The sequence below is a fragment of the Ornithodoros turicata genome, chromosome 5, assembly GCF_037126465.1.
Source record: "Ornithodoros turicata isolate Travis chromosome 5, ASM3712646v1, whole genome shotgun sequence".
NCBI lineage: Eukaryota > Metazoa > Arthropoda > Arachnida > Ixodida > Argasidae > Ornithodoros > Ornithodoros turicata.
In genome coordinates this window covers 71,580,541-71,597,399 of record NC_088205.1, presented here as the reverse complement: position 1 = coordinate 71,597,399, position 16,859 = coordinate 71,580,541, and the positions used below count along the sequence as shown (strand labels likewise).

The 16,859-nt window shown below is 46.7% G+C and overlaps 2 protein-coding genes across 4 annotated transcripts in view; one reads left to right on the top strand and one right to left on the bottom strand.

The window, feature by feature from the left end:
* LOC135394712 (teneurin-m-like) overlaps nt 1–16,859 on the bottom strand; it is a 469,443-nt gene that overhangs the window by 320,118 nt on the left and 132,466 nt on the right. The window lies entirely within an intron of this gene.
* On the top strand, nt 956–4,923 carry LOC135395926 (uncharacterized protein K02A2.6-like). The gene is made up of 3 exons (XM_064627013.1): nt 956–1,534; nt 2,623–3,602; nt 3,720–4,923. The coding sequence occupies exons 1-3, from the start codon at nt 956–958 to the stop codon at nt 4,921–4,923; spliced, it is 2,763 nt and encodes a 920-aa protein (XP_064483083.1).

The following is a 16,859-nucleotide window of genomic DNA, read 5'->3' as shown; positions in this document are numbered from 1 at the left end:
AACGACGAAAAACGGCCTTGCGGAATGGCTTATTCTTATGCGGCGGAACTGAACTGCATCACGGTCACCTGGCGAAGTGAACATCTCGAAATCCACATATGTATTCCTTGACATAGTCGCTAGTGGCAGCTTTGCGTCCCACCTTGCTGTCCGCGTTGCGACAACTACCTGCCTTTTCAAGGAGACAATTTGTTTTGTTATCTGTGCTCCCTTGTGCACCTTGCGGAGGAACGGGAAAGAGAAAAAGGAAACGGAAACCAAAGGCGCTGGAAGCTTTCCAAAGTAGACCTGGGGATTGGCAGAAATTACCTCGAGGCGCTCTCATATGGAGTAGAGTCACATAATAGAGTACCATGTTCACTGACTCCACCAATTTCGAGGTGCCTCTAGGTACACTCTTAAAAATTAACTTCACCACATAGCGCACTCCTAGCTATCCATCATCACGAGTGGCATCGTTCCTACCACTGATTTGCTGAAAACGGGAGGCGTACGCCATTTTTGTGGGACTACGCAGTTCATAATTGCCGCAAAAATGGCGTACGCCCCCCGTTTTCATCAAATCAAGGGAGAGAACGTTGTCATTCGGGATGATGGTTTGCTAGTTGCGTGCTACGCGGTGAAGCTCTGTTGTTAGTGCTGTGTGCCAGAAATGCGGTTTCTCGGTACTCATCACGCCAATGGTGCATTCCACACGGAGAGGCCCACATTCGGGGCACCCATAACATCGGGTCAGAGTGCACCTCCGCTGTCGGGATGTGCTCTCACCTTGCTTGGCGGTCGGTTTCCTTCGAGCATCGGAGCCACTCGCTCCGCTGAAGAACATCGGCACAGAGGCCCGGTGTTAATTTCCGCGGGTCGCACGCTGTGAGGCCTGCGCGATGGCGCAGCGGCCGCTACAATCTCATCCGACGAGACTGCATTTCCCTTTGTTCTACCGGAGTGAGGAAGCAAGATGGCTATTTTCGGAACCGCCCCACCCTTCGACGCAGACGTGGAACTATGGAGTCACTACGCTGAAAGGTTAGAACGGTACTTCGTCGGAAACAAGATTACAGACGGGAATCAGCGCACCGGTATTTTTCTCTCGGTTGTGGGACCGAAAACCTATGGGCTACTTCGGAGTCTCCTGGCCCCGGCCAAGCCGAGCACAAAGACCTTCGTGGAACTAGTGGCAACACTCAGCAGTCACTTCGCCCCGAAGCCGTCTGAAATTGTGGAACGTTTCCGTTTCAACTCTCGTGTCCAGCAGGAAAAAGAAACTGTATCTACATTTATCGCTGAATTGAGAAAACTATCTGAGTTCTGCGAATTCGGAACCACTCTGGATACGATGATACGGGACAGGCTGGTATGTGGTGTTAGGGACATTGGCATACAAAAGCGATTGCTTGCTGAGCGGGAATTGACCCTGGAGAAAGCTACTACATTTGTGTGCGCCGTAGGAATGGCAACCAAGAATGCCATGGAACTGAGTCATCCTCCGGACAACTCAGTGAACCGGATCATCAACCGAAAGGGTCGACAACGTCCGGTTGGTTAACAGCCTAAAGGAACCTCACCAAGACAGGCAAGTCAGAAATTTAAGTGCATACGTTGCGGAAGAAGCGATCACGGAGCACGAGCATGCCCATTTAAGACTACTGAGTGCCACCGCTGTAAAAAGAAGGGACACCTTGCAAAGATGTGCTTGTCAGACTCAAGACAACAAAGACCACGAGCACATGGTCGGACGAATGCTATTTCAACAGAAGGGGCGACCTCAGAGGCAAGCCTTAACCTGCATGGAATCCATAGTGTCGACACCCAGGCAACGCCGCGTCCGTGGATCATCAGCACTCGTTGGATGGGCATTCCGGTCGACATGGAAGTTGACACAGGTTCGTCTGTTACGTTGACACCTGTTAGCACGTACAGGAAACATCAAGCCTCCTGGCCAAAGTTATTGCCATGCCAACGCAAGCTATCATGCTACATGGGTCAGCTACCAGTGATAGACGTTCTGAAAATGGAAGTCACTTACGGACACCGGACGGCAACAGCTTCGCTTTACGTCGTTGACCGTGAGGGCCCAAGCCTATGTGGTCGTGATGTAATTGCAGCGCTGGATCTGCTTACCGTCAACGTGGTGGTGGTGGTGGTGGTGGTGGTGGTGGTGGTGGTGATAGGGCTTGCCGTTGTCGGCCTCACGTATGTGGGCAACGTCACGACTCACGCCCTGGGGGAATGTGCGTCCTGGGCCGACTTCTAAGGGAACTGTGCCGACATATGTCTGAAAGCGTCTGAGGAAAACCCAGGAAAAACCCCAGACAGCACAGCCGGCACCGGGATTCGAACCCGGGTACCTCCCAGTCTCGACGTGACGTTAATTCACCGTCAACGTGAATGCCGTCAACAGCGAAGGCAAGGTGACCAATCTGAAGCAGGAATTCAAATCCTTGTTTGAGCCAGGCATCGGTCTCATGGTAGGTCCACCTGCTCATCTACATTTGAAGCAAAGGCATAATGCCCAAGTTCTGCAAAGCAAGATCTCTTCCGTATGTAATGCGCGACAAAGTGTCAGTGGAACTTCATCGGCTGTGCGAAGCGGGAGTGCTCACGCCGGTGACCCATTCCGAATAGGCAACACCTATCGTGCCCGTCAAGAAAGATGGCACAGTAAGAATATGCGGCGATTTCAAGGTTACGCTGAACCGAGTCTGTGACGTTGAACAATATCCTCTTCCGAAGATTGAAGACATGTTTGCGTCGCTTAGTGGAGCGGAGTGCTTTTCGAAAGTGGACCTACGCGACGCATACCAGCAGATTCCACTTGATGAAGACTCACAGAAAGTCGCGGTAATAAACACCCATCGAGACCTGTACAGCTACAAGATACCTATGGCATCGCTTCTGCATGCCATCTTCCAGCGTCGAATGGAATCCTTGCTGAGAGAAATTCCTGGAACGCAAGTCTTTCTCGATGACATCCTGATTGGAGAACGGGAGGCGAACTTTGGAGAAACCCTGCGCAAGGTACTCCAGCGTCTACAGGACAACGGTGTTCGTATGAGGGAGGACAAATGTGAGTTTCAAAAGTCGGAAGTTTCGTACTTTAGACATCGCATTGACAAAAGAGGACTACATCTCGTAGAAAAGAAGCTGAGAGCAATAATAGAAGCGCCAGCACCGAAAGACGTGCACGAATTTAGATCTTTCTTGGGACTGCTTACTTGCTACCGCAGCTTCATTCGTAACATGTCCTCCTTGCTCAGACCCTTGTACGACCTACTGAAAAATGATTCCGTCTGGAAATGGGATACTGCTCAAGAGGAAGCACTCAAAAAGGCGAAAGATGTGTTGGTAAATTCTGGATGTCTCACACATTTTGATCCGTCCCGAGAACTTCAGCTTGAGTGCGACGCATCGCCGTACGGAGTAGCAGCAGTTCTATCACACCGCAAGATAGACCAATTGCGTTCAGGTCGAGAACTCTCACGGCGGCAGAACAGAACTACTCCCACCTGGAGAAGGAAGCATTGGCACTTGTTTTCGGAGTCACGCAATTCAGAGACTACCTGTGGGGACGACAGTTCATTCTCCGGACGGACCACAAACCGTTGGTAGGCCTCTTCAAAGAAAGCAAGGCTATATCATCCACAGCAGCCAGCAGAATTCAGCGATGGGCGTTGACTGAGCGCCTACAATTACCAAATTGAATATAAACCTGGACGTCAAAGCGGCAATGCAGATGCACTAAGCCGCATTCCCAAACAAGGAACAGCAACTGAGGAAGAACTCGCAAATTCAGAAGCAGTATGTTCTATCCAAAACCTCGTGGAGGGGCCACTGTCAGCAAAGCAGCTAGCCGTCTTGACAAGCCAAGATGCTACCTTGTCAGCACTCAGGGATGCCATACAGCGGGGATGGCTACATAAGCTGCAAGACAAGGCATTGCAACCGTATTGGTCTCGAAGAGATGAGCTCTCGACGGACCAAGGACTGATCATGTGGGGAAGGCGGATAATCATCCCAGCAAAAGCACGCCATGTATTGCTACTGGAACTCCAGTCTACACACTCTGGAATGGCAACAATGAAAGCAGTAGCAAGATCACTATTTTGGTGGCCCGGAATAGGTGGCGACATCGAAAGCTCGGCACGGCACTGCTTGGAATGTCAACTGGCACAGCCAATGCTACCAGCAAAGGAACCTCTGTTCTGGCCATCGACAACTATAAGATGGTCACGCGTGCATATTGATTATGCCGGGCCAGTCGAGGGAATGATGCTACTCATCGTAGAAGACAGTTTCTCACGTTGGATTGAAGCAATTCCGGTTAAGAATGCTTCGTCTGAGCAAACGGTGAAGGAACTTCGCGGTGTATTCGCACGCTTTGGAATTCCACACTGCGCAGTGTCAGACAACGGCACGCCATTCAATGGAAAACCATTCCAGGATTTTGTGAAAGCTAATGGGATACGACATATTCGTACAGCCCTATACCACCCGCAGCCAAACGGACTAGCAGAAAGTGCGGTACGCACGGTGAACGATGCGTTGAAGAAAATGAAGACTGGGGATTTGCGCACAAATGTGGACCGCTGGTTGCATTCATACCGTCGATCACCAAACACTGTGTCCGGTAAATCACCCTCGGAAATGCTACTTGGGTACAACATCAGATCAAGATTGGACCTCATCAGCGTCCGAGAACTGCACAATGAGGCTATCTCAAAACCTGACCAGGCACGACCAAGCCGAGAAAAAGGTTCAAGTTCGGAAACAGGTGTGCTCCAGCCAGGGGCGCACGTGTTCGCTCGAAATTACGGGCGAGGACAAAAATGGATTCCTGGAGTGGTACAGAACCAAAAAGGAGTCTGGATGGCTGTGGTGAAAACGGCGGTCGGAGACATGACGCGGCACGCCGACCAACTGCGCTGATGACCTGCGTCGCGGACCGTCACTGAGGATGACACCTGGATGTCTGATGTGGAAGTTCACAACCCAAGCCTCCTGGTTCCGGTTCCTCCACCTAGAAGATCAGGACGATGCAGGAGGTCACGACTACGCTACGGACAACCGGTGACATACTAAAGGGGGAGGAGTGCTGTGTGCCAGACATGCGGTTTAAAAGACGATAGTCTCGGCACCCACGCCAATGGTGCATTCCACACGGAGAGGCCCACATTCGGGGCGCCCATAACATCGAGTCAGAGTGCATGTCGAGTGCTGTCGGGATGGACTCTCACCTCGCTTGGCGGTCAGTTTCCTTAGAGCATCGGAGCCACTCGCTCGTACTCGACATGACGCGCATTACACTGATGTTTCGCGCATTGTTAAGTTAAATACAGCTGCACAGTGCAGCTGCGTCAAGTAAAGAACTAAAGAGCGGCAAATAGTAACTAAAGAGCAACAAGAAAAAAAGCGGCACAAGCGGCACAATGTACGGGGCACTGATACACATTTGCATTGATGCGCATGCCCTTGGAGCAGCCACCGTCGACCAAATGCAGCATCCACAAGGCCACGGCGCTGGTACGCTTTTGTTTACCCTCGGCAGATGGGCAGATGAGTCAAAGAGAGCGCGTTGGGCGCCATTTTTGAGCGACACGGGGGGAGGGGGGATATACTTATTAGACGAAAAGGAAAGAAAAGAAGGGAGGAAAGGTCAGCCAAACGGGACGTCGGCTTGCTATTCCAGAAATAAATAAATAAATAAATAAATAAATAAATAAATAAATAAATAAATAAATAAAATTAAAAAATAAGAAATAAAATAAAAGAATTAAAGAGAGAACGAAATAGGAAGGAATAAGAAATAAATAAAGAGAGAAAATTAAGAAATAAGAACTAAATAAAAAGAAAAGGAATTAGGAAATAAAGGATGAACTAACAAATGATGGAAGAAGGATGACGTAGATTAAAGACAAAGATGACAACAAACGGTGAAAGAATGATGAGATGGTTCACAGAAGATGACTTTAAAAGGAAAGCATGAGGTTAATCCGTTGAGGGTGAGAGTGGGGCACAGAAGAATGAGATTGCACGGCTGAGTTCACAGGCTGTTCATAAGACCTGAATCTCTCAAGAAAGTCAGGACTGCTCTGGTCACAGACCGCTGTGTGTGATCTCGTACTGGGCCGAGCAGAGTGGCCACAGAATAGTCCGTGCACCGCAGCTCCTGTAGGCGTCGTCTCAGCGACACGGCTCTAACAAGCGTCCTGTGTGCTCTTGTAAGTGGTTCGTTCGACGAGCAAACATTGCACGACGCGTATTCTGCATCAGCTTCTTTTGCTTGCGTCGTTTGCTTCATGCGGCTTGTAATATACGGCCAAAGCCTTGGCCGTCATCGATAATGCAGACACATTTCGAAATCATCTACGTACATTTATGTTCTCCTGATGTTTGCTGTGCATCACTTCATTTTTTCCGTATGCCAACTATGTACCCTCATGTAATGCCCACAAGGGCCCTTGAGGTATTATTAATAAATAAATAAACAAATAAAATCATGTAGTAGTAGGAGCAGCTCGATGACCTTATCCGCTAATCGTGTATTTTACAGTATATAAAAAAAGAGTAATCAAGAAACTGCGGAATATTATCTGCCATGCTTCTGTTTGACAAGCGCTCTTTCAGTGCTGCGCTGTATGGTCCTCGGTGTGGATGTTGCGCGAAAGTTACGAGGCAAGATATAACGCAACAATAATGTAATAAGAATGGTTATCTAGTATATTTTTTTCTACGTTTCTTTTTATGGGCTTGGTTTGTTAGTTATAAACGCGGGGCTCCAGTTGTCACGTAAAGTAAACAAAATCATGCAACGACATAATTGTATTTCATATGTGTTTGTTATGGCATACGACATACGTTGTACAACCACGCCCACTTAGTACTGACGTTCGTGCCGTTAAGCTTGCGGCAAAATCGGAAGTAGTTGGCGCCTGGAGTAACCTAACTACTGTAGTTACTACTCGAAATAGTAGTTTAACTAGTAGTTGTCACTACATTTCTGCAAGTAGTTGATAACTACTTTTTAACTACAATCAGGTAGTTTAACTAGTAGAAACACTCACTGGTTCATAATGTCAGAAACCAAACACAGTGTCACAGAAGTTGTCGCAGAGTGTCAAAGCAGTCTATACTTTTTGCTGCCGTTTTATTACTTTGCTGTTCGCTGCACAACTTGTTGCTCCTTTTTCTTCTTTTTGCATCTTCTTTCACCTACAGGAAATGTCCTGGCCTGCCCCAGAGATTTCTAAGCTTCGAAACCCATTTATCACCCTTCAACGAAATTGGACACTTTAGTCTTTACTTTCAGAAAGAACCATAGATCATTTTGAATATAGTGCTAGAAGGCAACCGAGTAGGGGTACGGACGTAGGAGCCACTTCTTCACCGGACTTAGGAAAGAAAAAAATTCATATACACTTAGGATAATGCAAAATGCCCCTCACAAAGGTTGACACGGGAGGGTAAGACAATGCACAGTGCAGTACACTGCGGATAATGTCTGCAAAAATATATAGTAAACCGCTTATGAAATGCTATTCACCCCTAAAGTGAGCAGGTAGTCCTACTCTTTCCGTGCTATTACGCAAAATGAATGTTTCAAGCTGCCTACTTTACCATGAAACGGCGCAACCTGATTATTATATAGAAGGGCTGCTGTATGGAAACGTGCAAGCATAAATAGTAATTATCGATTTAATTTTAATTATAAATTTTCGCTCAAATTTCTAAAGATTCCATCTTTTTTGGACGCGACTGCTGTGTTACAAACTGCCTATTAATTTTTCTAAATAAATATCACAGCCATCTATCGAACCTAAACGCAGATTTCGCGCATAAATTTTCTGAATAGAATATTTATTTCACTTGTTTACGAAATGTTCACAACATGACCAAACCTGACCGAACACGAACCCTGAAAGCTGCTGACTGAGGTACAGTATATTCTACTGATGAAAGAGTTGCGCAGGTAAGAACTCGACCAAGTACATAATGGTTAGTGGATCGTCTAGCGCACGAATGATAGTAAAATATTAATGTAGCAGTATACAGCAATAACGAGACATACACATCATACATATGAAGGTTTGTACGCGTGCCTACCTTGCTGTGAGTTGCGAAACAGGCGCTATCGTGATATTCGTTCTCTTCGTCGCTGTCCGCTTAAAACGAAAACAGTCCGGAGTGCTGTCGAATTCGATCGTACATTATTTCGTAAGAGCTGCACGCAGCAAGCTGCAAGCTGCACGCGCCACGATTAAAAAATAAATTATCTGTTTACACTGTGTTATCCTGTATTTGTGATGAAACATTCTACCTGCGCTGCAGGAATTGCGAAACTTGCAGTTTTCGCGAAAGCAATTTTATCGACGGTGCTCACAAGCAAAAACAAGAATTTAAAAAAAACCTCTTTGCAGAGCAAATGGACACCGTTCGCATCAGATGTGGAAGTTTTGTCAAATGAAATGTTTTTGAATGAGTAACAAAGTGAGTTCAGCGATTTTAGTGAGTTTAAAATTTCATCGGTTACTTTCAAGGTGAACTTTGCGTACCTTGCATCTAGCACGATTCGTACGGTCAGTCTGATGCAATGCGAGCAAATGGAAATCCTGTCATCCTTTCACGATTTATTCTGTTGGGGTTTTTTACGTCCGTTCGAACATTTTATTTTGTTCTCGAGTGAAGCGTATGAGATGTCAAATATGCTTTCGGACCAGTACGTTTCATGGTAGCCTTCCCATTTTTAGTCTTTCTTCTTTTATGTTCATAGCACAGTGCGCGTTCGAAAGGAGTTACTGTCTCTGGAGTTACTGTCTTCGAAATTGTGAATGGTCTTGTGAGTAACGAAGTAATTCATGTACTGTATACGTAGGCTCGCATAAGTTAAAGCTGCCGGGAAGACGCAAATTACTATTTTTCTATTGTTTATATTTTATTTATATTTTTCCTGATTCTTTTTTAGTTGCAGAATTGATCGGGTGCCGAATTCAATTACTCCATGTTTTTTTTTACGTACTTATCAACTGATCAACTAAACTACAAACAAACTTTAAACGATGGCAGTTGGAGAAATTGAAGAATGCAACAGGGTGTTGCGAGGCTTCGGTTTGTATTTGTTCTTCTAAGTTTAAGGGCTCCATCCACCACAGCGTTACAATTTTTTTGGTTGTTTCTCCTACGTGCAATGCCGAAGTGCAGGCGAAGCCCGCGTTACAGGGTACTGCCACAGCCAAACGGATGGAACGACAGACGCCCTGGGTGGGTGGGTGGGTGGTGGTGGGGGGGGATTTTATTAGGTGTAATGGAGTATTATAAATTTAGAAAACGAAAACAGATGCGGAAACCACTTCCTGGATTAGCGGACCTTTTTTTCTCAAGAGCGCAGCCGAACGAGAAAGAATACGGAACACACGCACACATACAGGGGATGATGATGAGGTGGGCGTTTCACCGCCGCTGTGGTGGTACACTGCCCTATTGCACATTGGAAACGGATGAGGGGATCCGTCACCAGACAGGTGTAGCGCAAGAACCACGCAAGAAGACGAAGGCCTTGCATCTGGTGGGCAGCGTTCGATCACAGTCCGAGAATGTTCGCCAGGTTGAACGGCCGTTCGTCAATACGCTGCATTACAACTTCCATGAATGCACGCACTTGGTTATATTGCCCACAAGCCGGGATCACCGTGCGCTCCACAAGTGGTGCAGAAGGAAGACGAGATGGAGCCGAGACGGTGTTTAAAGGCAGGTGTAAAGGCAACAAAACAAACTACAAGTATGGGCTTGTTGGTAATGCTCGGCAACTCAAAAAAAAAAAATATATATATATAATAATAATAAATAAATAAAGAAAGAAAAATAAAAGAGACACAGAAAAGAAAAAAAAACTGACTCTGTCAACGGAGCGCTATGATCTCCACCCGTCCCTGAGTCCGCGTTTTGGCTTTGCGCTTTCTTGGAGTTCTCGCACAGAGTACGAAATGTCTTTTCTGCAGATCCTCACGACATGGTTGACCTCAAAGTCACGTGATCACAGCCCTCAGCTCACGTGACAGCACGTGCATAGCAGCCTATGACAGTGAAGAATTACTGCACAACGCATCGTAAACACCACTTAGTTTGTCAGAAATCAATTCACCATAGAAGTGTCGTCTAGTTGCAACATGCCGGTCTACGTGCGCTGAAACATCTTGGGAGGTCTTACGAACCGGCCCTCCGAATATTGGTACTACCAAGCTTTCATCAACCATCACCGTGCCAACCACTTTTTTTATTACTACATACTTCTTTCATGTAGACATCCACCATCATTTTATATTCTTCCAGATATCCCTTTAAATCCGAAAAGGCGGTCACCACTATAAGCAAGTTCCAAAATGAGCAAGCACGCGCTCTGAGGAGAGTGGCCGCACGCCACTAACAGTCCGTGCATTCTAGTATATATATCTGGATTAGCAATCTCGTAAGCCGAGGCCCAACGATGAAAAGCAGTCCGCTACAAGCTTCTCTGCTGTCACAGGGCGAGGTTTTATGGCCTGTTTACAACGCGTCCTGTTGTGTGGAAAGAGTCATAAAAGCGCCGACTCGGTTTAACGCTCCTCGCTTACGTTAATTAATTACTGTTAATGTATATCACTCGCTCTTTTGATTGTCTGCCTCTAATTTGTAGCCTGATCTTATCGTCCCCGTTTAATGGGAGCTTCGGGGGTCAAGGATAAGCTCGACACGTAATCCTCACCTATCGTAAAGTTGTGATTTGATTTCTGTAGCCTCCCCCCCAAAAAATGTCTACTTCAAGTTGGTGTGTGTGTGTTTGCCGCACAGTTCATGTGTCACATGTACACCTGTGCATGTTGAAAAAACGAAAAGAATAGAACGTACTAAGTACCATTACTCCTTACCTCGAAAAAAAGTACTAAACACGGTAGGTGGCGTGTTCGCCTTCTGATCCCGAGATCGCGGGTTCGAACCCGGCCCAGGACGCCAGCAATTTGGTGGCAGGGTACAAGTTGCTTAGACACGCCGTCTTCCGCGAGGGACGTTAAATACGAGGTGCCGTGTGATGAGCTTTCATTGCACGTTAAAGAACCCTCAGGTGGGCAAAAGCAATCCACAGACCGACCGCTGTGGCGTCGCTCATGATCTCAGTTGTCTCGCGACGTAAACACCCAATTATTATTATTATTAAACACGGTACTCGTTCCTTATCACAAAAGAAGGCAGTTCTCGTTAGTCGTAGCCAACAAGCTACATCTGCACTCCTCTTTCCCCCGTTATTTTTTTCCTTTTTTTGTGTCTAATAAATATATCCCCCCCTACACTCTAAAAACAGAGCTTCACCGCATAGCACGCTGTGCGCCAACCATTGCCACGAATGATAAGGTTATCGCGTCTGATTCAAGGAGAGAGGGGGACGTACGCCTTTTTGTGGCAATTTGGATATATGGTAATTGTCACAAAAAGGCGTACGCCTCCGCCTCTCCTCGAATCAAAAGCGATAACCCTACCGTTCGCGACAATGATTGGCGCACTAAGTGTTATGCGGTGAAGTTCTGTTTTTAGAGTGTAGGTTACAATGGCATACCACGAAGCCAAGGTAGGAAATCAACATGTCATTTGTGACCTACAGTGACTCTGTACCTTTTTGTACATATTTGTCAATGTTCAGCGACGTTCGAGGAATGATTTTCGTACGCGGTGTAGAGTAGTCTGTCTCCACATTGGTAGAGCCACCCTCTCCATTTTATTTGTTGCCCTTTCATCATCTTCATCATCATCAACAACAACATATGCTTAATATCTAGGCAATGAGGAGACCCGAGACAGGGGAAAATTAACAGACAACAATTTCTCAGTATAGTTGTCTGTTCATCTGTCAATTTATTAATTTGTCAATTGTTGTCGGTTAATTTTTTCCTGTCTCGGGTGTCCTCATTGTCATTATGAACCAGCTAGGCTACGTCCGTTCACTGTTATCGATTAATATGCAGGACCTGACGTTTTCGGGTTAAACCCGATTCCTCCGGATTATCCCCCATCCCCGCATCAGTTTCGGACCGATTTCTCCACAAATTCCAATCACGTATTACGTTGTATCATGTATCCCGTTCACTATTTACTAGTAATCTGCACGCACGTCTGATGACACTATTATTTCGCAAACACACCTTTCGTGTTAATCTACCCCAATTACCTTACTATTATTTGCGTGCAAGAATAAACTACGGGAAGCACATGTAAGGATACAACATGTGGCGTTTGCGCCTACGATTTGCGAGAACAACAACTCTACCCCATTTGGTGAGAATTGCATATTTGACTCGCATATTTGAAATTCATATTAAAACATTTGAATTGAAAACATGGCACAGATGCTCCCACCTCCAAAATCCGGGAAAGGCACTTAACCCTCCCCCAAACCAAAACAAACAAACATTTTTTTAACGGAAACATCTCCTTGAGTCTGAGGAGCAACGAAGGGAGGGGGGGGGGGACTACACAGGACGGACACGGGACACGAACCGACAACGACGACACAAAACCAGCAAATGACCACTTTATTCAACATAGAGAAAGTGGAAGAAGCGATAAGAAGAAATATTTATATTGAATACCATTTTGCGTTGAATTCACTTTGAGTAATAACTCGGTAAGAGCGAAAACTTCAGGTCGGAGGCCGATATTTCGAACAGAAACTATTCCCCTACAGAGCAGAACAATATTCTTTATTCGAAATATCGGCGGCTCAACGACCTGAGGCCTTTTGCTGACCTTTCCAAAGGAAACGTATATATCTGCCCCCCCCCCCCCCCCTTACCGAGTCACTTGACTGTCTACTTTGTCTCTTTGAGCAATACCTGGTGTGCGAAATGAACAGCAGTTATCTTCGAGGTTTCGTCGTGAAAACGACCGCCGCCACATGGAATGTCGGCATCTTTGACCTATATCGTCTTAGGAGTGCGGAATTTCATTTATGGGCACAAACTTTAGACTGTAATGAAAAACCCAAGGTTCTTTTTCGAAGAGTCCCACATGGTTGGTCAACGACACGAGTGGCGGTTTCCGAAAGCAGTGCCACCATGTTTTTTGTTTTTTTTTCAAAGTAACTAAGTCGTCACTTCACTACGAAAGAGTGTAACTTGTTACGAGGTGACGAGTTACGTACAATAGTATAATAATAATAATTGGGCGTAGACCTTGCCCTGAGTTACGTACAACTATGTTCACACGTGACCGTAAGTTGGTGATTGGTTGAGGCCGCCCCGCCCCCTTCTGCCCCTTACTGCACCCATTGCCGTGCTGTCACCCCCCCCTGTTCTGTCCTCAAGGTCCACAGTACCTAGCATGCCGTCAAGTCGTGGGCTTCATGCGTTTCGTACAGGCTGTTGTGCAACATAAGAGGACGTGTCATACTAGAGATTAGATAGCTGCAACAATTAATCCGCGGGAGCTCCTCGCTTGTCCGTGTCTTTACCGCTGGTTTTTGTTTTATATATCACTATGTACCAAGAGGCCCAACTTCATACGATTGGTTGGAAGCACGCGGCCAATATGGCCGCGAGACACTCACTAGGGGCGCCACTGTGCCGCCTCGTGGTAGGAACTCTTGTTTCTGTTTCGTTTTTGTTACTTGTGTCACATTGGATGAAAATGCGACTTACTTGGATCACATTTGTCATTTTCGTCATGCCTTGTCAGGAAAGATCAACGCTGGACAGCATCTTACACGTGGGATGCCTTGATACGCAATGCAATGTACGAATACTGTCCGGGAATATCCCCACGACACAGTTCGTTCAGCGAACACTAGGGGGCGACTCCCAAACTTCTCGCCGCCTGAACGAGAAGGATGGTGCTCCTAATGACTGCCGCTTGCTCAGATTGGCGGGGGGGGGGGGGGGGGGGGTCGTTCAATAATAATAATAATAAGAAGAAATAAATAAGGTCGGTCTGATCAGCCAACGCGGCAATTTTCATCCCTGAAAAAAAAAAAAAAAAAAACGGTCGCGAGGATGTAGATTCGTATGGTCACGGTAGCCGGTGATGTTGATGGCGATGGCATGGAAGATGGCGGGTACAAATGCGAACTGAGAGTGTATAGTTTCTTCGTGAGGTGTATCAATTCCGTCATGATTTTTTTCGTCGCTGCCATAGTGCAATGAGGGCTCTGTGAAACATACAAGTGGTTGCGAAGTAGATAAGTTCCAAGTTACGGACGGTTTCGCAACTCTAAGCGCACGAGCCAGACAGATGGCGCTTAACGCGTTGCGCAGTGCACCGGGAAACGGCATAAACATTCCCGCGCAAGCACAAACAATGAAAATTTGTTAAATGTAGCGGCAAGCTTTGGAAATTGTGCACCCATGCCGCAGCACCAAACATTTACTGCTTAGAATATAGAGCAAAACGTGGGCCCACGACTAGGCCGGAGGTGGCAGACGGGCACGCAGACAAAAATAAAAATAAATAAAGCGTTACAATCGACCATATCCCTCGCAAACGAATTGTGTTTTCTAGCCTAATCAACCGTAACCACCGCCGAAGCGGCTACAAAAAGGCTAACCACACAGTGCTAACTCCCCCTCCACATAAAAATGTGAAAAGAAAATAGAGAACAATCGAGTCGGCTCCCACGTTTTTAACACCATGTCACAAGGGGGCGCTCGACGCGCCCCCTTCCCATGACGCATCCAGATCGAGAATAATCCGTTAATACCGCAACGCACCCAATATCCTATGGGACACTAGGGGAGACATAGCACCCCCACAACTATCGCCGACATGAATTCTTTTTTTTTTGCGTCTTTTTTGCGGGGTAGGCTGTTGACGAGAGTGAGTGGAGGAGGAAGGGGGTCGAACTGTCCCGTTCGACGGAAAGACAGGCGAAGCTGATTGGACACTTTTCTTTGTGCGTATCCGCGTTTGTGTGTGCTGCCCTATCATTTGTTACGTTGACGTGCATTAGTATAATCAGCGGAAATCGACGCATGCGGGGAGGGAATTTAACGTGAAAGCAGTTTTAGGCCTAAAAAGCGTGATGGTAGCCATGAGTGTGAGAAAGAAATATAACAAAAGAAAAAGAAGAAGAAGGAAGATCCAGGGCATGTAGAATGAGGCCATGAAGGTCAGAGTGATTCATTAGTATGCCCCCTGCCTTTTCATATTTTTTTTAATGCGGACTCGTGCAATTCCGCGTTGTTGTTTTTTGTTCTTTTACAACATTTATATTGTTTCGTATTTGCCTTTTACCCCTGTATTATTCGCTGCGTTGCCAAGCGATACATTATGCTTTAATAAACGGATGGGTGTTCGTGGTCGTGCACGGGTAGGACAGACAGACAGGCAATTGGGTTTGCAAATCAATTGTGTCCTTCTGTATAAGTAATGGTCGCGATGCGACTGGTGAGATGAGGACAAAACGAAAAGATAGCGCGACAGCTTTGCTGTTCATTATACGCAAAGAGTGCGTACACTGTAATTTTCTGAGAATGGTAGCTTGCGAAGGAGATTAACGAATGCGTCGAAGCATTGTCTCCTACGTGTAAAGAGTGTAGAGGGAAAGACATGCACGATTATTTCTCGTTTCGGACACAACGCCTGAACATATTGAAGTGCTGGTCGCTCCAGAACGCTGAGACAAGATAACTTAAGAGACGTACTTCTTCCTACACACTTGTCGGAAATCTTCATTCAAAGCTACAGCATCCCGTATTGGTTTGGCAGACCCTGAAGAAGCAGTACCATTATTGTGTTTGAGGCTGCACTACGAGTCTTTTAGTCTGGCAACACCCGGAGGTTTCAAGCGCAGGATAAACCTCGCGCTGTCCCTTTCAGAAAGGCACGACGCAAGCAGCACAAAGGAATATTCGACAAGGAAATCCATAGGTGAACGCTGGGCGTCATAGAAGGGCGTCCTGGGGTATAGAAGGAGGTGTGAGTTCCTTAGAAAGAGCTGTAGAATACAGTACCCTTATCTTTATTTACTTATTTTTTGAGTATACGCACGGAGCAGCCTTCTTTGATATCTCTCGAACACGGTGAGGAACCACGTGCCCCTCTATGTTTGGCCTCCTCTCGTCTGTTACCGGGCAAACAACAACAACAAACTTATTTCATGTTTATGGTTGGGGAGTCTTATCGCCGTGGGTGATACTCTACCCCATTACTGGCGGTAATATGATGAAATGCCTCACAGTTGCCTCATGGTCACCTCAAGCAGCACAACACATTTGCTCAATACCGGCCCAATATTCATCCAATATTGGGCCAATGCTGGGCAACGATGTTGTGCTGCCTGGGACGTTGTCCCAAAAAGGTCAGAAGTGGTTTGAGGGCAGAGCGTTGTTGGGCTGAATTTGGCCATGAACCAAGTAATTTTGTCTTGCCGTGCATATGTTCATACCACTCTCCTGTCCTACATGGTCTATGTGCGGTATCCGAAACCTCTATAAGGTGTATCCTGCCTCGTGGTTCCAAGCGCTACACTGAGCCTGCCGGCCCACGACAACCGGAACTGCCTACTTGAAGCACGGTAGCCGACCCTGCCGACCGTCTGCATACCAGAAGTGTTTCGACACTGCAATTGTCTTGAAACACGTCACAGGAGACATCCAATAATACGTACAATCCATCGTCCATCTCGTTCGGGTATCTGCGAGTGTGTCATGCCATACAGGTGTGCAGTCCCGGTTCGTAATTCTCTTTTTCTATTCCGTGTCAGCGCCGCGAAGCAACTGTGGCTACGAGCGACGTACAGATGTGGACAGGTAGAGAGAGGACAGCAGGAAGGTGTGGGGGACAGTCTGGTTAGTGTGCGTCCTGGGCCGACTTCAGAAGGAACTGTGCCGACGTTCGTCTGGAAAGTT